Raw genomic sequence first — 25,637 nt, 5'->3', positions numbered from 1 at the left:
CTTGTGTTGATTTGTTTTCTTTTTTGCGGTACGCGGGCCTCTCACTGCTGCGGCCTCCCCCACCGCGGAGCACAGCCTCCGGACGCACAGGCCCAGCGGCCACGGGCCACGGGCCCAGCCGCTCCGCAGCACGCGGGATCCTCCCGGACCGGGGTTATGAACCCATGACTCCCACATCGGCAGGCGGACTCCCAACCACTGCGCAACCAGGGAAGCCCGTGTTGATATTTTTATAATTACAAATTATTACCAAAGAGAGGGTCTTTGGTCCCACCCACATTGATGTATATACACTAATTCCAATCAAAATGTGCCCTGCGCTTTGTTCTTATGGAACTTTCTAGAGCTCCACTGCCAAATACATCTGCAGGATCTCTGCAGGGAAAGCAGGCTACAGGCTGCCTCATAGAAAAAATGAGCATTTTGTCATCTGTAGCTGGGGGAGTCATTTCAGAAGAAAAGCTGGAGATGACAGATTTTCTGAAAAGATGAGCTGTGAGTGGCTGAAGAGTTTTCTCCTTCAAATCTCTTTTCAAAACAAACATCACATCACGTCCTCTTCTTTATCTAAACCCCACGCCCGTGGAGAGCAGTATTCTCAAGCGGAAGCAGCCAGGACTCTCCTGTGGAAGCCTGCTGCCTCGGAGGGACTGCGCACGGTGACCACCCCGTACTGTGAGCGCTGCTGCCCTGTTTCTTTGTCTCCAAGTTGCTCCCTCCCAGAACTGAAGCAGCTGGATGTCTCCTCCAGCCGACTGCTGTTTGAACTCTAGGCCTAGTCAGTCCCCTCAACATTTCAGGCCCTCTCTCCCTGTGATCTAGACACCCCTCCTAAGTGTGGTCCCAGGCCAGCACGCAGATCCCCTGGGAGCGTGATGGAAATGCAGAGTCTCAGGCCCCACCCCCGACCCACCGAATCAGAGCCTGCATTTTCACAAGATCCCAGGAGGTTCGTGTCCACTTTCAGTTTGAGGAGCCCCCTCAGAGGAGGCCTAATAATCCTCCCTGGTCAGGGAGTAGTTGAAGCTCTTTAAAAACAACCAGCTATCTGAAAAGGCTACATCCTGTAGGTTTCCTCCTTTGCGCCCTTCTGGAAAAAAGCAAAACTATGGAGGCAGTAGAACAACCGGTGGCTACCAGGAGTTGGGTCTCCAGGGAAGGAGGGAGAAATCGGTGGAACACAGGGGATTTTTAGGGCAGCAAAACGACCGTGGGTGACGCTGTGATGGTGGATACATGTCATTGTATGTGTGCCAAAACCCAGACAGTGTGAGCACAAAGAGTGGACTGAAATGTAAACTGTGGACTTTAATGAATCATAATGTGTCAATACTGGCTCCTCAGTGATAAGAAATGTATCACACTAACGTCAGATGCGAATAATAGGGGGACATATGGAATGGCGGTAAGGGGCCATATGGGAACTCTTTGTACTTGCCACTCATTTTTTGGTACACGTAAAACTGCTCTAAAAAATAGTCTATTACTTAGACAATAACAACAACACACTGTTGGGGCTTGAGATGTTCTTGTATTTTGGGGTGCGTGAAACAGTCGCTGAGCTGTCCTTACAGCGTTTCCTCTTGCCCAATGTGAACTGCTGTGGCCATTCTGCTCCACAGCTGGGCAGGACCCAGACTGGTAGGAAGGAGACCCCTTTGGAATGGGTGGATGGGACCAGGAGCCTGTGAGCTTGTGTGTCCCAGCCAGGATTTGTACGCATCTTCCAGAGTAATCCTACATGGGGCAGCCCTAGGTTTAGGGAGCTTGGATTTAGAGAGCAAAGTAGGAAGTGGATCACACTGGAAGCAGTGCTTATAAGAATGGGGAAAAACACAGATGCAAATATTCTGTACTCCGGGAGACGTATCAGGAAATTACTAATCCTGGAGGAATGTGAAATAGGGCACAAATTCTAAAGAAAAGTGTCTGTGCTAATACATGCATCTTACACTTTTTGTCTAAAGATGAATTTAATTAAACAGAACATTCTAACCAGATATGTGAGTAATGATGGGAAGTGGCCTGACGTTTCGGAAGCCCCCCTCCAGCTACAATAGCATAATCGACTCTAGTGCGACAGATAGACCCAATGACGGAATTCACGTTTTCTGTTGATATAGTAGCTGGATGTCCAGAAATTCTGAGGTTAGGAATGGGGGTAGGGAAGACTGGGGCTGTGGACAGACCCTGCTCAGGACCAAGTCCGTAACGAGACAGCCACGTGCAAATACACAAACAGACGCATAATGTGAGGTTGGTACAAAGGCTAACGGTAGAGACAAAGATGGACTTCTTTGAGACTGACAATGGATTCAGTCTCTCCATAAGCCTGCCCACAAATCCTGCTCCGAAATCATCTCAGTGAAGACAGCAGGTGACGGCTTTGGAAGCAGCTCGGAGCACAGGCAGCTGGGAATAAGGATCGTCAGCTCTCTGCAGGCTACGTGTTCCCTCCAGGGTGTTTTCAAATTTCTACCCACAAGGCTGTGTGCTGCCAGCCGGTGACCGTTAGTTAACAGGAGATGTTAGGTTTTCTTTCCTGCTGGGGTCCCAGATGCTGTCTTCCTCACGGTTGTGCAGTTTGGCTGAATTTTGCTTTTCCCAATGCTTGGCTTCTTCTGTTTCTGGCTGTTTTGAAGCGACTTCAGCCCCAGCATTTTACAATACTTGTTACACTGGTGTAGCGCTTTAAACTGATCAATGAAGGTCATGGAACAGTTGCCTTTAAATCCTTTGTACCTGTGGGTTTGGGTGGAGGGAAACAATTTTTTTTTTTTTTTTTAAACAGGACCCTTCACCAATATTCAAAGAAACGTTTCAGCGGGGAAACTAATGGTGTGTGAAAATATATTTATTCCTACTTTAGGCAAGAATGGCCAAATGGTTGACATAACTACTGATAGAAGAAACAAAACCTGTGGATTGAAGTAAAGGCAAAGACCAACTGGCATGAAGTAAAGACCAAAGATTATGATCAGACAAATGTTCTAGGGGTTGACAGTTCTGCCATGTCAGCATTTTATAGCTTTTTTTTTTTTTTAGTCATAGTGACTAGTGCTGGACCATCTCCATAAAAATTAGAAGATCTCTTGGTGATCTGAAAGCCATCCCATCCCATCCAGAGGTTCTGAATAAAGAAATCTAGAACTTTGGGGCTGGAAGAAGTTGAGTTTAGACCCTTCCACTTATCATTGAAGGAGTTTGAGAGGCTGAGAGGCTGAGAGGCTGAGAGGCTGTGCGGCCAGCCTAAGACAGCAAAGCAAGTGGGTGTGAGAGAAGAGACCAGGGTGCAGCCCTCTGCGTCTCCCTCCTACAGAAGGGCTCTCTCCTGTGACAGTGCATCCTCTCCTCAGGAGGAGAAGAATCTGGGCCTTTGTCTCTGGTAGGCTCCTGGAGGGACCCTGCTGACCTGCCTGGAGTGGTCTCAGGGGCTGTTCCTTTGGGTTGGGACATTTCATATTCAAATCGTCAATGGCTGTGTTTTCACATCTCGATCGATCATGGGAGGTAAGTGTCCTCCTGAATGGACAAGTCCCCATGCCCCCAAATCTCCAAAATCCAGCAAGAGAGCTGGTGAAGGGTTGCCGAGAGGATGACGATGAGGAAATGCACACAAACCACCTAGATCAGCGCACGACGTACAGTGGGTGACGTTCAATTAACGCTGGTCAGGCTGTGTTACAGTTGTCAAGGTTATAATTGGTGCAGCCGGTAGGGGCTTCCTGTGGAAGGGACGCTGAAGCTGAGATTGAAGGATATGGGATTTGCCTGGTAAAGAGGATAGGCAGGGGTGTGGATGGCATATGAGACCATCGACATAATTTTCAGGGCCCAGTGCAAAACAAAAACATGGGTTCCTTGGGCAATAATTATTAAGACTTTCAAGATGACAAGAGCAGAACATGCATTAAATGAAGCCCAGGCCCATCTGAGTGTGGGGCCTTATGTGACCACACAGCCTGCCTGCCTAGGAAACTGGTCCTGCTGGGTGTGAGTTCTGCTGCATTTGATTAATAGGGCCAAACGCTAATTGGCAAAAGGAAGTCTGCAATGCTGGCGTTGCGCTGAATCTGTAGCTAACGTGATTCAAGAAATTGGGCCTCCTTCATTTGCTGGTAGAAACCATAAAGGCCAACAGACCTGAATTGAATAAACTGGGACTTGTGCGCTTTTCCCTAGGAAACCCAAGCTGGGTTTTAGGCTGTTAAGGGCCTGAAAGATTTCTTTCATCTCTGAAGCCAAAGCCTCAGTGAGCAGCTCCATCCTGACGTGTTTGTTACAAATCCAGCCTGCCTCTTCCTCCTCCTTGAAGGGAAACGGCTCTTCCCCCTCTCCCTGGGAGCCCACAGTACATTTTCTTGTGAAAAGTGACTCCGTTTTTAAAAGCCAAACTCCCTCGTTGAAGAAAAAGTCAGCCCAAGACAGGTGTTGACTCTAGCAGGGTAGAAAGAAATGCCACTGCCAATCATGTCATCTTTACATTTCTATCTTCTTCTGTAGGAGGTCATGAGAATGGCTGAAATAGCCTGCCTGCATTTCCTTGTTGTCTGAGCACGCCCTGGAGGGATGCGAGGCCACTTGGACCTGTGATTGTCAGATGGAATGGAAAGCCTAATCCCATCCTCCTGCCAGGGAGGCCCCACTTGTCTCACACCATTCCTGAGCTTCTCAAACTAGGATGATCAAAGGCAGCCTCCCTATAGAAGCACATTGGAAACTAGTCAAGGTCATCTGTCTAAAGCTGCCTTGAGGCTTGTAGACGTTCAGGCAACACCTAGTCTCAGCAGAGAAGAATCACTCGTTGCACTGCAACCTCCCAGAAAATTTGCTAATTGCTTCTTAAGCCCAGCCTGGCAGTCAAGTGTATAATGCTGCGTAACAAATGGTCCCTTACATAATGGTTCCCACCTTCTGAAATGGGAATGGCTGAGTTTGGGACAAAGGAGCAGGACTTCTGGGCAGCCCAGCTGGGTGGAGACCAGATCTCTTCCTAGGAATCTAGCACCTTCTTTAGACTCCTCCGGGAAAGCCAGAGTAGGCAGCAGAGACTGGGGCCGATTTTACTACAGAAGGCCGCACACAGATAGGGCAAGGCCCTAGAGTGAAGGCAGCTTTGCTCAGTCAAGGAGCCCCTGACTCAGCCCCTGGCTTCCTTCAAGCCCCAGCTCGAGTGCATTTCTGTGGAGCCTCCCCCCTCTCACACCATGAGAAGAAATCTCTCCAGCATCTTCCCTGTATCCTTGTGAGAACTACACCCACTTCTCAGAATTCAGGGTATGCCTTCCCGTGCACAGACTGATCTCCCCCAGGGCACTACTTTATGTCCAAATACCTGTCTAGGGAGGCTTTTCCATAAAGGTCAAGGGAAGAAGTGAATGCATGCCGGCCCCATCCTCAGAGCTGCCTCACCTCGGCCCAGAGCATCTCCAGATCACACTGCTAAGCTTCCTTTTCTCTCTCTGTCTAATTTTGGACTCTCAAATGGGCCTCCCAGGCAATATGGAACATCCCTCCCCAGCTATCTCAGGTGTAGACTATTTTTGCTACCTAGCATCTGCAGAATTAAAAATCTTTCTCCTTTCTCAATTTGGTCTCTTCTCAGCCAGGGCTGCTGGGCTTCTATTTGATCTCTTATTCTCTCAAACTCACAGACATTGCTGCTGCCTGGGAAGAAAATAGGGCAACATCGTTTGTGTTCCTAGATCAGTTAACCCAGAGTTTTTCCAAAGGACACAAGTTCAACTACACCAAGTGCTCGTACACCCAAGAAATGAAAAATCCAGGCTCTCCTGCTTGTGGTCCACCTTGCTTGCCACGTGTGCCATCTGCCACCCTCAGGATTGGAGGGGACCACAAATTTGAAGCATCATGACATCTCTCCAGCAAGGTCCCCATTGCAGACACTCGCCATTGTTGTTCTTGTTGGATGAATGTATTGGGTCGAATAGTGTCTCCCCCAAAAGTCATGTCCTTCCCAGAACCTCAGAATGTGGCCTTATTTGGAAATAGTGTCATTGCAGATGTCATTAAGATGAGGTCATACTGGAGTAGAGCGGGCCCTTAATCCATAAGGGCATCTTACTGGTGTCTGTGTAAGAAGAGGAGAGGATATAGACACACAGGGAGAATAGCACGTGACAACAGAGGCAGAGATGGGAGCCGTAATCTACAAGTCAAGGAACGCTGAGGATGGCAACGACCTCTGGAACGTAGGAGAGAGGAGGGGACACATTCTCCCTCAGAGCCTCCAGGAGACACTGACTCTGCTGCCTGACTCTGGACTTTCAGCCTCCAGAACTGGGAAAGGACACATTTCTATTAAGCTACCCGGTTTTGTGATCATTCAATTTGGAAGCCCAAGGAATCTAATACCATGGGAGAAAATAACCTTGTATTTGAGAACTTTCTCACACATTTCCATTTTTAGAAAGCTTAGTTCTATTGAATTTTATTAACGGAATCTTTGTATCCTTATCCTCAAATTAGTATAATTTTCTAGCCCATCGCTTTAAATCATCCATCTTCTCTCACAATCTCCAAGCACGGAACAATAAACTTATTCTACTGAACGTCATCCAGCAGAGTATTTTCGTAAATATCTTGCCCCTTGGATGGGCGTGGGGCATACACATCACGCAGGGGCCTTGCTAAAGTGCTGGCTTGGAGTGAGTAGGTCTGGGGTGGGGTCTGAGATGCTGCATTTCTAACAAGCTCTGAACCCATGCAGATGCAGGGACCCCCCTTGGAGTAGCAAGGAGACTAAAGTGTGAATGATCTCACAGCATCCTTCTTTGACTTCAGAAACCTCTTTAAATCGGAAAACGGATCTCTTTCCTTCTTGACGTTTGTGTCACACAACTTTGTAAAATCACTGTCACAATCCACTTCAGGAGGAGCCAGGAGGCTATCTTTACATCCTGCCTTCGCTCCACACAGACTTATTCAGCTTTTCACCATTTAGTATTATGTGGGCTGCGGGTCTGTCACAAATGGCTTTTATTATGGTGAGATACGTTCCCTCTATACCCACTTTTTTCTGCATCTATAGAGACGATCATGTAGGTTTTGTCTTTTCTTTTGTTGATGTGGTGTATCACACTGATTGATTTGCTTATGTTGAACCATCCTTGTGACCCTGGAATGAATCCAACTTGATCATGGTATATGGTCCTTTTTTTTTTTTTTTAATGGTCCTTTTTATGTGTTGTTGGATTCTGTTGGCTAATATTTTGTTGAGGATTACACAGATTTATTCAAAATGTGTTGGAAACCGTGCTAGGCTGACTTCTTGCTTAAAAGCGAGTCCCCTTGGGCTTCCCTGGTGGCGCAGTGGTTGAGAGTCCGCCTGCCGATGCAGGGGACACGGGTTCGTGCCCCGGTCCCAGAGGATCCCACGTGCCGCGGAGCGGCTGGGCCCGTGAGCCGTGGCCGCTGAGCCTGCGCGTCCGGAGCCTGTGCTCCGCAACGGGAGAGGCCACAACAGTGAGACGCCCGCATACCGCAAAAAAAAAAAAAAAAAAGCGAGTCCTGTTTCCTCTCCTGCTGATAATGGATGGCACGGCCTTTCAGACTCACAGGAAAACCACCACTTGACAGCAATGGTCGGCTTCTCCCTCAGCTTAGCACAGATTCCCTGTGCAATTTGCTGCCTCCAAACACGCCCAGAGAGGGGAGGGGGTGGAGCAAAGCTGCAGAAAACTCCCACCTCTGGCTGCGTGGAAGAAATCGAGGTTCTTGTCTGGCTTAATAAAGGACTCGTTTAAAGAAAACTCGTGAGACAAGAAAAACCTATAGAAAGTCCCCACACATTGGTAACCCTTTTAGAAGCAAGCCAGAAACTATTTATAACAGAGGTTTTAGTCTGAGATGCTTTCTAAAGAAAATTTTAATTTATGAGGAACGGCTAGAAGGACTTGGAATTCAGGTTGAGGATGGCGGGGAGGAATTGAAAGAAACCCCCTAGTTTGGGGAGGGGGTGGGCGTGTGCCGTGTCTGTGTGCAAAATAAAGCCGGGGCTGAATTTAGGAACAGGTAGAATCGATTGTCACCTATGTGGAAAAGAAAGGGCGCTAAGGGAGCTGCCCGCTCTGGAACCATCTAGTAATTCCTGCCATTCCATCAATATCTCCATTTCTTCATGTTTGTTCATTCATTTCTTCATTCACTGGGCACCAGCTGTATGGCAGACATCGTAGGGGGATTAAAAAGGATTAATAATGTACGTGGCTCTTTTCCAGAAAGCTGGCATCTTGCAGGGGAAACGGACACGTAAACAAATAATTACATTATGCTGTGATAAAGGGCTCCAGTAACCCAGGGATGTGATTTTTTTCCCCACTGCCTGGTGGGTTCTAAGGATGTTTCATGGAGGAATAATGGCTCTGGGATTATGTGGCAGGGGTAACAGCATGGACAAAAGTTCAGAGGATGTTCTGAGCAGACCAGGCGTCCTGAGGAGAGACGAGGCCAGAGGCCGTTTGTGGAAGGTTCATAAGCCATGCTGTCATTTCTCTTGTGGGTACTCAGTGTTTCCCAAAATACGTTCCAAGGAACAAGAGCCCCATAAGATGCTTTGAAAAAAATAATAATTCTGTGTTGTAAATACTGTGAAAAATGCTATATAATCGCTCTCCTTGCCCCCTTGGGGTTCAAAATACACACCGGCTCTTGAAAGACCCTGTGAAGTCTCACACGGAGGAAACCTCCTACACTTATTCAAGCCAGGTCTCCCAGATTATTTGACAACAGCCATCTTGTTTTCACACGACCACTTTGCAAGCTGCTACCGTAAGAGTCACTGGGCCTTCTGGGGGGGACGATGTACCGTAACCAAATCCGTCGCCCAGAGAAGTTGTATTCTGCTCCCGTCTCCAAGCTGACCTTGGAGGTCCCCTCTAGACAGGGGGCCTCAGCCCCCAAACACCATGGGAAGCCCGGTCCAGCCAGCACCACCCACCCCGGCCTCCCCATCGCCAGGGCCTCCTGGTGGTCGTCTTTGCTTCTCGCCTTGTCCGGGGCGCATGCCACGGCCACCCCGGGTGTCAGTCAGATCACGGTCACACAACGGCTCAGAAGGCTCCACCTCCCTTAGAACAAAGCCTGGCCCCTTCGCATGGCTGCCAGCCTCTCTGTCCTTCTCGAGGCCGCCACAGCCCCTGCCCTCAGGCCTCCGTTAAGCAGGAGCCACAGTGTCTCCATGGAAACAAGCCCTGGCACTTTCTTCCCTACACCCACCCAGGCTGGGAGAAAGCCGGAGCGCAGCGGCACGCCCACGGTCTGGTTCTTGGTTTCTGCCAGCAAGGCCATTCCAGCAGCCCTGCACACTTGCCAGCCTTCTGCTCTGACGCCTTCTGAAGGCGCCCCAAATCCAGGGGGGCCTCTGTGATGTGAGCCCTAGGACGAGGGAGCAGAGAGGGGCCCCGGGGAGAAGAGGGGGCCCCAGATGTCTACTATGGGTCCGTTCTTGAGGCCGGGAGGCCCGTCCCCGTGGCTGTGCGGGAAGCATGCGGTCCTCGCCTTAATATCTGAAATGGAATCTGAAGCTGGGACCCAAGAGAGCCAAGGAGGGGATACGGGGGACAAGACTGCATGAAACAGGCAGTCTGAGACTGAGCTGCTGTCCCGGGCCACAGAGCTCCGACCCCCAAAGCCCCATCCTCATTCCACCTGCGTATGGGGAGCCCCTTCAGGGCCACAGGGCCCGGAAGGTAAGGCGAGAGCATCAGCCTCGTCAGAAGAGCACCTGCTCCGACGTCCAGGGTGCGGGGAGGGTGGCGTGGAGGCCGCCCTGGACAAGCCCTGAAACCCTCAGGCAGGGGCCTCTCCTCTGAAACGGACTCTATTCAGCCCCGCAGTCTGTACCCCTACGGGTTCCTTCTCTCCGGCCTTTTTAGACGCACACACAGGCCCCCCATGCCTTTTTCTAGTGGCATCTCCCTCTTCAATCCCGGTAACCTGGAGCCCCACCACTGCACTTTGTGTAGACCTTCCTGAAGCCACTGTAGCTTTTTTCCAGACAAGTCTGGCCTTCACCCAGCCCTATCCTCTCAGGCGCTCGCCCTCCTGCTGTCTACCAGCCTGTCCTGCAGGGGGCGGTCTCGAGTCCATCAATCTTTCGAGATCTTTCAGTTCAGACGTGTCTCTGAATCTGGAAGACAAACGACTAGGGGCCTGGCTGTGTCCCTCTGGTTCTGGGCATGGACCGGGCAGGGGGGTAAATAGTGAGTAGTGTCGGGGAAGTGGGAGGAAGCCCATGGCTCCAACTCCAGTCACTTCAACAGAACTGTCTTTTGTGAGACTTTGGACAGGAGGCCAAGAGACTGCCATGTTATTCCCGCTCTGTGGACAGGCTGGGTCCTGGCTGACTCTTGGGCCCAGGAGACTCTGAACACCCACTAGGAGCATTGCCAGTAGTGCCAACCTCGCCAAAATTGTGAAGAGAATAAAGTGTTCCCATCGTGGGCCTCCACATCTCCTTGACGGCAAAGACTGGCCAATAAACCAGCCACTGGCCAAGTAGCTCTGCTACATAATGTCTTGATCGGATTTAAATGAGATGCCCGCTGCCTTCCAGGGTAGGTGACAGCAGTGGCAGAATGGGAAGGCTGATATTTGGGGTGTGAAAGTGCCTTTATTAGGTCCCTTAGGCCTGTGAGACTGGTCCCCTAGAGCCTGGTGTTGGTGAGACAGCTAGAACATCCGGGATCCACAGCGACACGGGCCTGCTGTGCAAAGCACTGAAAGGATGTCAGGAAATTCTGTTCCAAATCCCTTTGTTTTCTCCCCTCCTGGAAGATTCATGCGTTGCATTAAATGGTCGCCCAGAGTCACCACACACACACACACACACACACACACACACACACAGCACACGGCCCCGTGTGCACACGGGCACACCCCCGAGCCTATTCTCAGGGTGTGTTTCTTGAATATTAGATCCCATTTCCTTCCACCCACAAGTATGTTTCGCCCCTTCCCTTCCAGGCAGGGTGGTGTCTCGGGATGGTGCCTGGGTTAAGCCTCCCAGGTGGCGGCCGCCGCTCTGTCTGCTCACAGCACACAGGGCTCCGTGGTGGGCTGCTCTTAGCATGGATGGCTGATCCTTTTTCTGGAACTCAGCTGACTGAATGTGGGAGGCTGTGTTCATTTTTCCTGTTTCATGGCTCATAGGACATCACGCTGATGCCAGGAGAGCCTGCTTTCTTGAGGCAGTTGTCCTCACTGTGCGCCTGCCTTGATATTCGGGCCCTATCACCTCACATGTGCCGCTCAGCGAGAACAAGCCATTCGTGAGTCTCTGCAGGGTCTCCTGAATTTGGTCTCCACATCAGGGATGCCTGACACATGCCACGTATCCTATGCATGACTGTTCTTTCTTCCAAAGGTAGAGCCACGATGCTGGCTGGCAGCCTGGTGGCCACAGGGAGGGGTTCCTCTGTGGTTATTCATATCGATCCTATTTTTGGTTCAATGCTTACAGACTGGGAAGAAATCTGCTCAGGGTACTTTTCTTTGTTTTTCACCAACATGAAGTGGGCTTTTCGGGGGAGAGATTACAGAAGACAAAAGCGTTGGCTCTGGTGCCCTCTGGTGGCTGAATCGCAATATCACCATCTCCCCAGAAACTCAACTGCTGGCTGGGGACAGGTGTGTGTGTTTGCAGGATCCACTGTGACATGTGCAGCTCTGCTCCCCAACAAGTGTTGGTATACACTGATTTTAGTTTGATTAGGTTAAATTTCCAAGTCTTCGGGCATGGAATTAGTCATTTTTTCCTCCTCTCCCTTCAGAGAACTCTAAATGCTCAAGCGATTTCAAATCAGAAATATGTTCGACAGTGCCGTTAGTATCTTGGGTCTGCCTAGAAAATGTATTATTCGATGTTGAAGCGATCCTATTTGCCACACTTTGTAACATGAAGTTTTGGTACGCAACACTGCCGAAGGATTGTAGGTATTGGGGTACAGCATTCTTTTTTTTTTTTTTTTTTTGCGGTACACGGGCCTCTCACTGTTGTGGCCTCTCCTGTTGCAGAGCACAAGCTCCGGACGCACAGGCTCAGCGGCCATGGCTCACGGGCCCAGCCGCTCCGCGGTATGTGGGATCTTCCCGGACCGGGGCACGAGCCCGTGTCCCCTGCATCGGCAGGCGGACTCTCAACCACTGCGCCACCAGGGAAGCCCTGGGATACAGCATTCTTATCGCTGGCTCACAGGACAATACGCCATGCTTCAGTTTTAAGGCTCATACCACCAGGTAAAGTTGCATTAAAATGAATAAGTCATGACGGTCCCCTATTTTCTTTTATAAGATTATAAATAGCTTACCCTTCAAATAGTATTATGACTTCACTAAACAAGAGAACAAGCCAGGTCCCATTTACTGGGGCGTCCGCAGTCAAACATAGGGTTCAGGTTGAGGCACAGGGAATATTTTCTTTACATGAAAATAAGTGGCTCCTCTTCCTGAAGAAGATCCTGACCACTGCCAGCCAAAAAGGGTGGACCCTAAATTTGGGAGATTTTCTTCTTCCTGGTTTAAATTTATTATCATCATTGTTAATAATTATTAAAGTAAGTCATACCTGCCTCCTCACTGTTTCTCCTGTCCATACCTGGTGTTCTTTTTCATGCGATTAAAAGAACATGTGTAGGGCTTCCCTGGTGGCGCAGTGGTTGAGGGTCCGCCTGCTGATGCGGGGGACGCGGGTTCGTGCCCCGGTTCGGGAGGATCCCACGTGCCGCGGAGCGGCTGGGCCCGTGAGCCGTGGCCGCTGAGCCTGCGCGTCCGGAGCCTGTGCTCCGCGGCGGGAGAGGCCACAACAGTGAGAGGCCCGCGTACCAGAAAAAAAAAAAAAAAAGTACCTAAAAAAAAGAACATGTGTAATGCTGCCTACATGGAGCGCTGCTTCTTAGGACGGGGGCACCTGTTCCCTAGGCTTCCGGAGACCGGGCCACTCTCCCTCTCCAGCACGGATGAAGGACGCCTGCGCAGGCTGCTCGCTAAGAATTAAGAGAAGGGGCTCAGTGCTCAACCACCAATCTCCTCTCCTGCTGTCTGGAAACCCTGTGGCATCTGCCAGGCTCCCCAGTCTTTCCTTCCCCTGCTCGAGGTTGCTTCCCACCTGGACTTCTTTGCCTGTCTGTAAGCTGCCTTTGCACTTGAACCCTTTGCAAGTCTCTCCCATTGCCTGGTCTCCATTCTGCAGCTTTGACTTTCACTCGAGTTTCTTCAGTGGCACCCCGCCTCCTGTCCCTCGGGGCCCCGTACCCCATGTAGGGCTGTGCCTATAAGCAGGCTGCCGCCTTTCCCTGCACCTCTGCTCCTCACGTGGCAAGTAAGAAGGTGGGATGGACCCAGCCCCCAGGGGCTTCCGAAGACATCTCCCAGACCCCGACCCTTGTCCTCTGGTCAAAGAAGCTTCCCCTTTTATCAGTTTTTGGAGGAAAAAGAAAAAAATGTGACTTCAAATAAAAGTTTTTTAAAAACACAATGGACAAGATGATCTAATACTCCTAATATCTAATCTTTCTCAGACACTTCAGAATTTCCTTCTCTCCCACCCCCTCCTTGGGAGGGAGGCAGTAAGTAACACTTAATAGACAACAGTGTGCACTGCCCTCCAGCTACCAGCTCTAATGGGTGCTGGGCAGCTGTCCCAGGCCAGATAAGTCACATTAAAGCTGAGAACAAAACCAAAGGGATTGGATTTCTTTTTTAAATTAGGAGGAGAAAAAATATGGTCTGGGTTCCTGGAAGCCGTTAAGATGCTTTTAAAAGATATCTTAAATCATCACTCTTATGCTTGCCTTAGTTTCTGAAACTTCTTGGGCAGGTTTCTTCTTTGTTTTGGTAGACAGTTGTTCCAAATAATGGTATGGAATTTGCCTACCCTGGGGTCAGGCTGGGGCATGGGTTGGGGGGAAGGTATTTATGAAGCATGTACTGAGCTTCAGGGACTGGATGCAGATGAACTGGGGGAATCTTTTTTTTTTTTTTGCGGTACGCGGGCCTCTCACTGTTGTGGCCTCTCCCGTTGCGGAGCACAGGCTCTGGACACGCAGGCTCAGTGGCCATGGCTCACGGGCCCAGCCGCTCCGCGGCATGTGGGATCTTCCCGGACCGGGGCACGAACCCATGTCCCCTGCATCGGCAGGCGGACTCTCAACCACTGCGCCACCAGGGAAGCCCGAACTGGGGGAATCTTCAAGACAACCCCATGTCCCCATTCTGTAGATCAGTGGCTTTGAGAATGTCAGGTCTCATGTCCACAGAGCTGGTAAGATAAGAACCCAGCACTCAAACCAGGTCTGGATGAGGCCTGAATTTTTAATGTTCTGCAAATATGGAGCCTGTAAAGGAAAGCTTTAACTTGGGAATTTTTTCTGGGGTCCAGGAAAAGTCCTTCGTAAATAGGGGTACCATATATTTTCTCAATGGGGAAACTTATCCAGGACAAATGAGTAACTAGACAGGACGCTAGGATGGCAGGCATGAAATAGTACTGTCCTGGGCAAATCAGGCTGTACTGTCACCCTTTTCATCACATGGGCCAAATTCCTATGACACCAAGAAGAAAGGCTACCACCAGAAGAATCAGAAGTAAGTGGCAGGACCAAGAACTGAACCCAAGTCTTCTTCTAAAAGCCCTGTTCTCCTCACTACATCATACTCCCCTCCTGATGTGCTCTCTTCACAAGCCCAAGGCCATGACCCAATTCCCTGACCCATATGACAGGGCTCCGGTCAGCAAGGGGGATGGAGTGTGGAGATAGGAAAATACAATTTTGTGTTGGAACTGAGCAGATTTTGAGAAGGAAAATATGCCAACTGCATCTTAGTTCTAAAACCAAATTAGAAGCTTTTGCGTAGTTGGTGAGAACTTCATGAATCAGACTTATTGATCTGTAGGTTAAAAGAGAGTGGTCCCCTTTCCACTTTTTTCAAATCCCTCTACTTTTCTCCATCCTCCATACACTAATTGAAAATTAGTGTACTTATTAAAGCACTGCTGATGCCAATGGTCTGAAATAACCAGAAAGCTCAAGTAAATAAGTTGTTCCCAGCTGTAGGAGAGTGAGCTATATTAACCATGCTATTTTATTGTCCGTGTTTCTGACACTTTGACATCCGGGGCTTTGCTGGCCCTGGAGAGACTCCCCTTCCCAGGGTTAGCCAATTCCTAGAGATAGTAAATGACTGGCCTTCTAGAATGCCTTTCATATGCCAACTAAGCAATCTGCAGCCCACTCCCACCATCTCCTCTACTGGGGTCTCACACTCTGGGCCACTATCCACCCGCCCTAATCACCCCAGGGCAGGTACCAGATGAGCCCAGACAACCGGACACCTCAGAGCCTGCTGGAACTTTTCAAACAAGTCAATTCCAAGCTTGCTTACCCAGCCCCACCTATTCCTTCCCTCCAAAACCACAGTAAAAGCTCTCATCCATGTTTTCCCCTCACTCCTTCTGCCTCCTGACTGACCCTGGTGCTTCCCCATGTGGCCCCCCATGGCCTGGCAAGCCCCCTCATCTTGGGAACTGTGAACAACTCTTTTCAGTGGCAATTGTCTCCTGACCTGTCAGCTTCATCATATCTGAACCACAAGAAAGCCTATTTTAATTGAAGTATAGTTGATGTACAATATTACATGTTACAGGTGTACAATACAGTGATTCACACTTTTTAAAGATTATGCTCCATTTATAGTTATTATAAAATATTGGCTATATTCCCCATGTTGCACAATATATCCTTGTAGCTTTTTTTTTTTTTTGCGGTATGCGGGCCTCTCACTGTTGTGGCCTCTCCCGTTGCGGAGCACAGGCTCCAGACACGCAGGCTCAGCGGCCATGGCTCACGGGCCCAGCCGCTCCGCGGCATGTGGGATCTTCCCAGACCGGGGCACGAACCCGTCTCCCCTGCATCGGCAGGCGGACTCTCAACCACTGCGCCACCAGGGAAGCCCTTGTAGCTTATTTTATACCTAATAGATTGTACCACTTAATCCCCTACCCCTATTCTGCCCCTCCCCCTTCTCTCCCCCCACTGGTAACCACTAGTTTGTTCTCTATATCTGTGAGTCTGCTTCTTTTTTGTTATATTCACTAGTTTGTTGCACTTTTTGGATTCCACGTATAAGTGATACACAACGTCTTTCTGACTTATTTCACTTAGCATAATGCCAAGTCCATCCATGTTGCTGCAAATGGCAAAATTTCAATCTTTTTTTATGGTTGAGTAGTATTCCTTCGTGTATATATATACCACATCTTCTTTACCCATTCATCTGTTGATGGACACTTAGGTTGCTTCCATATCTTGGCAACTGTAAATAATGCTGCTATGAACATTGGGGTGCATGTATCTTTTGGAATTAGCGGTTTTAATTTTTTTGGATATATACCCAGCAGTGGAATTTCTGAGACATATGGTAGTTCTATTTTTAGTTTGAGAAAACTCCATACTAAAATCTCCATTTTAAAACACACACCATCCCTTCTAAAAGTCACTTGCTTGCCCCCCCCCCACCCATTTCTTCCTCCTTACAAATGGTCCTAGTACATGGGAAGAGCAGCAGTGGGAGAAAGCATGGTAGTTCCAACCTGGAGCTTTATTTTCACAAAGAACCTCAAATAGCCTGCTCTCTCCTCATTAGTGGTCCAGCAAAGCAGTGAGAAGAGACAGTTTGTTCAAGAGATACCCCAGTAAAATGTTATCTTAGTGCTCTCCGGGCACACCCCACAGTGAGCAAAGCAACTCCCTATGCTAAATTAGGAAATCAATACCACTGACAACAGCCATAGTCACTAATCACAGCCCTTCCATAGCCATTTGCCCCTGTAATCAATCATCAACATGGGAGTCTGGGAGCCGCCTAAAATACTTTTGAGTGAAAAGTATGGGGAAAATACATTAGAAATATGCAAATTGAGTTCACTCAGTTGCAAAAATAGAATTTTAAAAGAAGCTTCTAATAGTGAAGATATTAAATATAGAAAAACAGAATATTCCTAGTTAAAAGGAGTCCCAATAATGCTGGCATTTCCCACCCCCCCCAACCATGGGCCACCTGTTAGCAATCAATCTTGAAATGTGTTCAGAGTCCTTATTTGTTTCAAAGTTAGGAAACAAATGTGTTTCCCTGGGAGGACAAAGTCCATGAATATTTTAGGTAAGTGAGAGAAGTGAACTGAATTCATCCCGAGAACATCTGTCTTTCACAGTTAGGACAAGAAATCCCCTCTGCCCACATCAGCCTAACAGCATCTGCCCGGTAGGTGTTTGGAAACCCAGAGGTGAGTGATGTGCCCTTGATTTTTTTCTTCTACTCACCCTTTAGCCAATGTTGCTATGCCAACGTCAGTCAACTTCATTCCTACACCTATGGGAAGAGAGAGCAAAGACGAGATTTGTGTTACACGGGTCTCCTCAGAAAAGAGGGACCATCTATTCACAGGGAGGGGTAGCGTCAGCCCCATCATCATTTCCCTTCCTGCATAAACACATACTTTCCTCCTTGTTTCCATCAGCAGAAGCCGACAGCCTTTCAGACGTGCATCCTGCTTTACGGGAGCACAGTGGGCAAGGCAGGCTTCTGAGGCAGCCGGCCAGGGGAGCAAGGGGCGGGGCCTGCTGCCTCACAACACATGCCCTTTACAGCTCCGGAAACGAAAGTGCTGTCCTCTGCCTGCCTGGACCACTGCCTCTGCTGGAGGAGGGAGGCCTGTCACTTGTCCCAGGAGTTCTCTCCCCAGAAACGCTCTGATTTGGGCTTAGGCCTGTTCTGTGTTCTTCATCAAAAGCGGAAGCCCTTGTACAACAGTGAGAGAGTTCAAGGTGGCCTTTGTTCAGTTCAAGGCCAAACTCCAGACACACAATTGCCCATCTCCAGAAAGATGGCATTCCGGTTCAGGACTGACGGTTTTCTGGGTCGGCTTTAGACCCAGGGAAGCACTACTGAGTTATGTGCAGACTTTTAACCATCAGCCTGGAGATGTCACGCGCGGTCTGACCTTTTGATGCTTATCCCAACCTCTCTCCATTAAGCCATTGGAAGTTGCGGGAGGAGGGGCGGGACACCCAATCAACAAAACAGCTGCCTGAGCTTCCCACGCTGGTCCCTAAACAAGCCATAGGCATCCCTGGTAGAATCCCAAGCACTCAGGAGTCCTTTTGCTTCTCCCCTCGCAGCAGGAGCAGATGGGACGGTGGCTAAGGAACCAGGGATTCAAAGAGAATGAAAGTCCTACTGTCTCGCAAGGTGGGGAAGGGCAAGGTTGCTGTCACCTTCTGCAATCGAAAAGCGCCATCCTTTCTCACCCAGGTCTGGAAGAAGGCAATCGTCTCTGATGCCCAGAGCGTGGACAGCCCCCGGCCTTTCCAGAATCTCCTTGCCAGACCAGCTACCGTTTCTGCTCCTGCCTCTCTAGGGTCGTGGCTGTAGGTACTAGCTCCGACGCTGTGGACTGCTGCCTTAATCTCACCCATGCCATCTAGTGACCGGCCTTTTACGGCAGGGCATGGGGTCCATGGTGCTACGCCACCTGAGCCTCGCCTCCTCTTCTCTGGACCCCGACTCTTGTCCCACCCGGGCCAGGCTGTGGTCACTATATTCCCCAAGGCCAGCCGGCGACTTGCTCACTGAAGGGCCTGGCGGCCCAGAAGCCAGTCTGGGCTGTGGACGAAGGAACCAGCATCCCTGGCAAAAGCCAACCCTGGGGGTCAGGCCTGATGGCAACCTAGTTCCATGGGTCTCCCTCATATGAGCACTGTTTTCTGAGGCTCAGAAAAGGGCAGCTAGGGACTTCCCTGGTGGCGCAGCGGTTAAGAATCCGCCTGCCAATGCAGGGGACATGGGTTCGAGCCCTGATCCAGGATGATCCCACGTGCCGCAGAGCAACTAAGCCCCTGCGCCACAACTACTGAGCCTGCGCACCTAGAGCCCGTGCTCCGCAACTAGAGAAGCTACTGCAATGAGAAGCCCGTGCTCCTCAAAGAGTAGCCCCACTCCCCGAAACTAGAGAAAGCCCACGTGCAGCAATGAAGATCCAATGCAGCCAAAAATAAATAAAATTAAATTACAAAAAAGAAAAGGACAGCTAAAGCGTTAATTTTCTGATTCAGCAATGTCTGCCTGGAGTGAGGCAAAAATACATGTCATGCTGTTGTTCAGACAGAAGCAAAGAGCCCTGCTTTTCTGCAGGGCACCTGGGAGCTAAATTAGACACAGCACTTTGGGGGAGCCAGTAAGCATTTTAAAAGCTTTCACAGTTGGCAACTAATTCATCTCATTCTTTCAAAGCTGCTAACAACTAAAGCACATGTGGAAATGCTTCACGTAGTTTTTATGACAGGAACTGGGCTTAAAAAAAAAAAAACGACTCCAAACTGCAAAAGCCCTCTTTGGACATCTTGTTTCGTGGAAAAGTTGTGCTTAAAAAGTACAGCTCTAAGCCGCATAGAAGTCCAATTTTCAAGAGCCATTTGGCAAAAGGTCCTTGAGCTTGGGAATTGCTTTTCCTCAATTCTCACAATTACCAGCTGTCATTGATGTTTGGAAAAGTAGAATTTGATTTTCAAAAGGAAACTTCTCTCTTGGTTTTCTAGTTTGCCAGCAATTCAGCAAAGGTTACTAAGGGTCTCTATAGGATAATAATTTAGATTATAGTGTGCAGCTATTAAACCAAGTTGGGGATAATAGTCATCTACAGGTTGTTTCTGATAGAAGGTAGGAAGACGGCAGTATTACAGTTTGTTCTCCAGAACTTGAGTTCTTGGGTTATTTGGGTGACAGCTTCTTAGGAAGCCCAGTGGTCTCTGGTGTGTGCAGATCTTAGGGCCAAATCACAGGCTCACCTTTCACCCCACTGACCTGCAGGACTCGCCACAATCTCATCAACAAGCCGAGGCAACCAGGGAGAGAATAACTTAAGAGTCTGAGAAAGTGAGACTTGAGCTTGGGTTTGTTTGGGATTTTTAAATCCTAATTCCAGTGTCTTAGTAAAATTATAAAACGTGGGGATCGCTTAGAGAATGGATGTGTTATCTTGTGCCACAGTGATGATGACAATAGTAAGATCCTTCCCAGCAGCAGCAGAGAGTAAATAAACACCCTTAGGAAACACCATGCCATCACTTTCAACCACACACGTCATTTACGTCATTACGTCATTCCACTACAGCTGTTTACTAGTGACTGGAAGCAAAATTAACCGTACGTGAAGCTCCCGAGTGTTGCTTTTCAGTAGATGAACTGTATTTAATGCAAAATTAACTCTGAAGGAGGAAAGATGGGGAAGTCTCAACAGTTGCACAGTCTAATTAACATAGCTGTCTGTTTAAGACCGTATTGTCTGTGTGTGGCAGCAAAGTCTCTTCAAAAGTGAGTAGGGCTTCCCTGGTGGCACAGTGATTGAGAGTCCGCCTGCCGATGCAGGGGACGTGGGTTCGTGCCCCGGTCCGGGAAGACCCCACATGCCGCGGAGCGGCTGGGCCCGTGAGCCATGGCCCCGAGCCTGCGCGTCCGGAACCTGTGCTCCGCAACGGGAGAGGCCACAACAGTGAGAGGCCCGCGTACCGCAAAAAAAAAAAAAAAAAAAAAAAAAAAACAACACGTGAGTGGCTATGTCTGGCTTCAACTTGCAGATCAGCCTCCCCTGCGAGTCTATAACATTGCACTTCCCAGCTGACCTCAGAGGAGTCCCTCACAGGAGCCTTTGACATTAAGGGATACTTGGAAATCTTGCAAATTTGTAAATTTGAGTTTTAGTGGAAAGAGTTTGGGGTTCAGAGTCAGAAGCAGTGTTGGAGTCTTGGACCCCTCTTCTTCTGAGTGAGCTGGGGATTAGATCATTATCTCCCAGCCTCTGTTTTCTCATCTGTAAAATGGGGATCATAACATCTCTTTGGCAGGGTTATTATGAAGATTAAACAAAAAATAGGGAAAAATGAGTGCAGACAAAAACTGGTGAAAACCACGTAAGGTCTGTAGTCTTGTTAATTACATCGTGCCGATGTGAGTCTCCTGGTTTTGATAGTGTACTGTAGGTATGTAAGGTGTTATCGTTAGGCAAAGCTGGGTGAAGGGTACATGGGGACCCCTCTGTACGTTTTTGCAATCTCTCATGCCTATGGTTATTTCAAAAGTTTTTTAAAATAGGGAACTCTTACTATGTGTCCATGCTGCGCTAAATGTCTTGCTATCTCATTTCATCCTCCCAACCACCCCACGTGGAAATTACTGAGGCACAGAGAGGTAAGTGGTTTGCCCAAGGCTAACAGCTAGAAAGTGGAGGTGCAGGAAATAGAACCCACGGGCATCCTTGCTCTTCACCACCATGATGTATAGAGCTTGGGATTCTTATACGTGACAATGTCTGACATTAGTAGGTACTCAATTATAGTTCAGATCTTTTTCTTAAAGCATTATTATTTGGAAAGGAAAAGGAATAGGAAAGCCCCTGTGGCAGAAGCTGTTGGGACCCTGCGCATCACCCTCACCCTCACCCCTTCCATGCACACAGCTCTAAGTCCAGGTACCACCACCAGCATCTCTTGGCTGAGAACATGCTCTGATAACAGGCACCTGCTTTGCTCAGCGTGGCTTGCCCATGTGCTGGTGGCAAACGCAGGGGAGTTAACACCCCCATCTAGAACAGCCTGCTGCTGGTAAGTAAAGGGAGTTGGAGTATAAATACCCCTGCTCCCTCACTCCTTGGGTGTGCTAATTCTGAGAAGTGTGTTCTGCCCAGCCTCCCCCAGTTTCCCAGGCAGGCATGAGCTTCAGTAACACAGTGGTAACCGGGTATAAGGTACCCTATTGACTTTCTTTCCCTTCCCTGCCACACTCCCTCAGTCTCCTACCAGTGTTTCCTGGGATCCCCTCCCAAATATTTGCACTTGAACATTTGCGTGCAATAAAGGATTAACCTTGCCTAAATAAAGGATTCGTTTTTTGCCCAACTTTTTGGAGGTGACTGCTAAGCTCTGATAAGAGTGTCCAAAGAGGCTAGAGGCAGAGGTCAGTCTCACGAGCAGGCAGTGACGGCTCCCTAATAAAATCTCTGAACACCAAGTCTCAGGGGAGCTCTCCTGGTTGGCAGTGCTCCCACATCACTGAGGGGGCAAGCACTGTCCCCACGGCTTCACCAGGAGGGGACAAGTGGGAATTCCCACCTGGTCTCTCCTGGACTCTTTCCCGTGTGTCTCTTCCCTTCGTTGATTTGAGTCTGTATCTTGTCACTATAATAAACCGTAACCATGAACATAAGAGCTTTCCTGAGTTCCCTGAGTCCTCCCAGGAAATTAAGGAACTTGAGGGTGGTCTTGGGGAAACTGCAACTTTGTCTCCGGGCTGTCTCTGTGGGAAACCTAATTATGACATCCCTACTTCATACACCAAATGTATTCCCCAGAATGCGGGTATAAACTGACAACATGCTGTAGATCCGCCAGCAGAGCCTGCAATCTAAAGCAGCTGTGAAAGGCCCTTCGCCTGTTAAGAGTGAATCTTACATTTTAATTTATCTTTTGGTACATCTGGATTTTCACGTGTGCGTCTGGATTTGTGCCTATTGAGGATACGGAGCGCCAGTTTTTGGTTACCTGTTGTAATGGGAAGGTGTTGCTAGAATGAATTATTAAAATGTACTTTGTTACTCCATTGAGTTGGTCGTTTAGGGCTCCTTTGTTGCTTTGTTTCTGATGAGACATTAGTAACACTTTCTGCTGGTGAAGGTGCTTATAGTCTGTACCCAGCAGACCTCTCCCTCTGCCCGCCCGCACCCCCCACCAGGAACATCCCAGGCCCACAGCATCCCTGGAGCCCAGGCCAAGCCGCTCTCCTCACCCTGCATGTCTGTGACCAGGAGGCAGCCACTTGTTTTCTGGTAGACCCAGTGCTGGAAGGTGCAACATTTCTGACCAGCCTCCGATTCTCTTCTCAAGAAGTTTATCTCCTTCCCATCCCTGATGGAATACTTCACAAATTCTCCAATCAGCTCTTCCTCCACTGTTGCGTATGGGATATTGTTCTCAGGTCGATGGATAAGGAAAATAGGAATGATCCTGGAAGGGAAGAGAACATGGGCACACATCGTGTTCTCAGATGGGAATAAAGATGGCGGGGATATTCTATCCTGACCTGGAGGAGTAGGGAGCTGCAGGATAAATCCCTGGGTTCCATCAGCTGTAGACTAAAAATTCCCCCAAAGATTGTTCAGTGGATAAAAGGATGTGTTCCTTTTATTTGTTCCTAGAGTTGGTGAGAAACTCCTCCTTGGGATGGAGTTTGATTGCTCATGTAGCAATGAATGCCTTCATTATAGGCATACCTCAGTGACCCATTGGTCAGGTGACTAATATATCCATCCATCCAGCATCTATCCGCCCTTCCATCCAGCCTTCCTTTCAGTCAACAAATATTCATTCAGTGGCTTCTATGTGTCTTCCAGACACTGTTCCAGAAAACAGCAGTAAAGAAAAGAGGCTCTGCTCTCAAGGATCTTACATTTAAATGAAGGAGACAGACCATAAACAAGCGTCTAGTGCCCTGTGCTATATGAAGAAAACTAAAGCAGTGGAGAGGAGAGAGGTAGCACAGGGTGTGGAGGAGGGGTTGCGATTTTACTTAGGGAGGTCAGAGAAGGCCTTGATCGTAAAGGATATTTGAGCAGAGACCTGTAGGAGGTGGGCACGGAGAGAGCCATGAGGACGTCTATGGAAGGAACATTGCAAGTAGAAGGAACAGCAAAGGGAAGAGGCCCTGGGCAGGAGCATGTGGGGCGTGTTCGAACAGCAGCGAGGGGCCGATGTGGCTGGAGAGCATCAAGCAAGGGGAGCGTGGTGGTTTGCGTGAGGATGGGAGAAAACGGGGAGCTGGACCTTGGGGAGTCTGGGCCACTTGAGAAACTTTGCCCTTTGTACTGAGCAGGAACAGAAGCCACTGGAGGGTTCTGGATACAGGAGTGACGTGATCAAACTTGCATGTGACAGGGATCACCCTGCCACCCTGCGTGGTATGGAGTGTGAAAGGGCAGACGCGGGACACAGGGAGGAGGCCACGTGAGAACGATGGCAGCTGGAGGTGGAGAGGTGATCAGATCCTGCACTGACCCATTCACCGTCACACCACCCTAGATGATTATCCCCAACCTGCTCCTCTCTCCTCAGACCGCCCACGCCTTCTCCCCAGCCTCACTCTCAGATGAGGACCTTGCTTCCTGTTGGACTGTGAAAACTGAAACAATGAGAAATTCTCACAGCTACACCCACCACGTGCTCCTGCCTCCCAAGGTCAGTGCCCATGTCCTCTGCCCGCCCACCATCTACTGCGGAGGAGCCCTCCTTGCTGCTACCTGAACCATCTCTCCGCTGGTGCCCTGGATCCCAACCCCTCCCTGATGCTCAAGGATATCGTTCCAGTGACAGCTCCCCACTCTCTCTTCCACCAGGGTTTCCCCCTACAGACTCATTCCCAACGGCAACAGGGAGTAATACCTCTACTCAGCCTGTGGACCTCATAGCCCACCCCCACTACCGACTCACCGTTTACGTCAAAACCCAAATCAGTTGTAGACTCACTGTCTCCAATCCCTTCCCTCCCGTTCAGTCTTGAATCCACTCAAAGTGACTTTCCTGCTTAAAGAAGCCTCGGTCAAGGGCACCACAAGCACCATGTTGCTGAGGCTAATTGTCCCTTCTCAGCCCTCATCTCACTCGCCCTCAATGGCACTGGACACTGGATCTCTCACTTCTTTTTAAGACACTTTCCCGTGGCTTCCAGAAACTCACTTCCTCTTGGTTTTCTTTCTGCTTCACTGGCTACTTCCTGTCTCCTTTCCTGGTTCCTCATTTCTCCCCAACCTTTACACCCTGGCACAGCTCTTCTCACTCTGCACACTTTCCCTACTGACCCTCCTTGTTTTAAATACAGTTTATATGTCGGCAGTTTCCACATTTATATCTCCAGCCCAGACCTCGCCCCTTAACTCCCAACTCACATCTCCAGCTGCCTACTCTCCATCTACACTTGATGTCTAAAAGCCGTCTCAAATTTAACATGGCAGGACTTCCCTGCCCTGGCACAGTGGTTAAGGATCTGCCTGCCAATGCAGGGGACACAGGTTCAAGACCTGGTCCAGGAAGATCCCACATGCCGCAGAGCAACTAAGCCTGCAAGCCACAACTACTGAGCCCACGTGCCGCAACTACTGAGCCCACGTGCCGCAACTACTGAGCCTACGTGCCACAACTACTGAGCCTACGTGCCACAACTACTGAAGCCCACGCAACTAGAGCCCATGCAACAAGAGAAGCCACCGCAATGAGAAGCCCGCGCACCACAACGAAGAGTAGCCCCCGCTCGCTGCAACTAGAGAAAGCCCACGCACAGCAACAAAGGCCCAACGCAGCAAAAAAAGAAAGAAAAAAAAAATTTAACACGGCTAAAACTGAACTAGTCATTTGCCTCCACCTCAACGTCTGTAGAGTTGATTGGCAACTCTACCTTTGCATTCTTTCCCTTCAACAAAAATCTGCTGAATAGCTTGTGCCAGGATCTCAAAGATTCAGGGGAGGGGAGACGAGAGACACAGTCCCTGCTTTCCAAGGGCAGTCGTTGGGGAGGTGCCC

General features: G+C 49.3%; 1 protein-coding gene across 3 annotated transcripts in view; it reads right to left on the bottom strand.

Annotated features, from left to right (window-relative positions):
- Positions 1-1,954: 1,954 nt before the first annotated feature.
- ALPK2 (alpha kinase 2) overlaps positions 1,955-25,637 on the bottom strand; it is an 87,683-nt gene continuing 64,000 nt past the window's right edge. The window contains exons 8-10 of one of the 3 annotated variants that reach the window (XM_067698950.1): positions 22,855-23,072; positions 17,340-17,388; positions 1,955-2,742 (exon numbers count right to left, since the gene is read on the bottom strand). In XM_067698950.1, the coding sequence (XP_067555051.1) occupies positions 2,529-2,742; positions 17,340-17,388; positions 22,855-23,072 (481 nt within the window). In that variant the 3' untranslated portion in view covers positions 1,955-2,528. The other 2 variants (XM_067698953.1, XM_067698952.1) reach the window with 2 other exon arrangements.

Source organism: Pseudorca crassidens, chromosome 12 (assembly GCF_039906515.1).
Source record: "Pseudorca crassidens isolate mPseCra1 chromosome 12, mPseCra1.hap1, whole genome shotgun sequence".
Taxonomy (NCBI): Eukaryota; Metazoa; Chordata; class Mammalia; order Artiodactyla; family Delphinidae; genus Pseudorca; species Pseudorca crassidens.
This window is presented reverse-complemented; position numbering and strand designations above follow the sequence as displayed.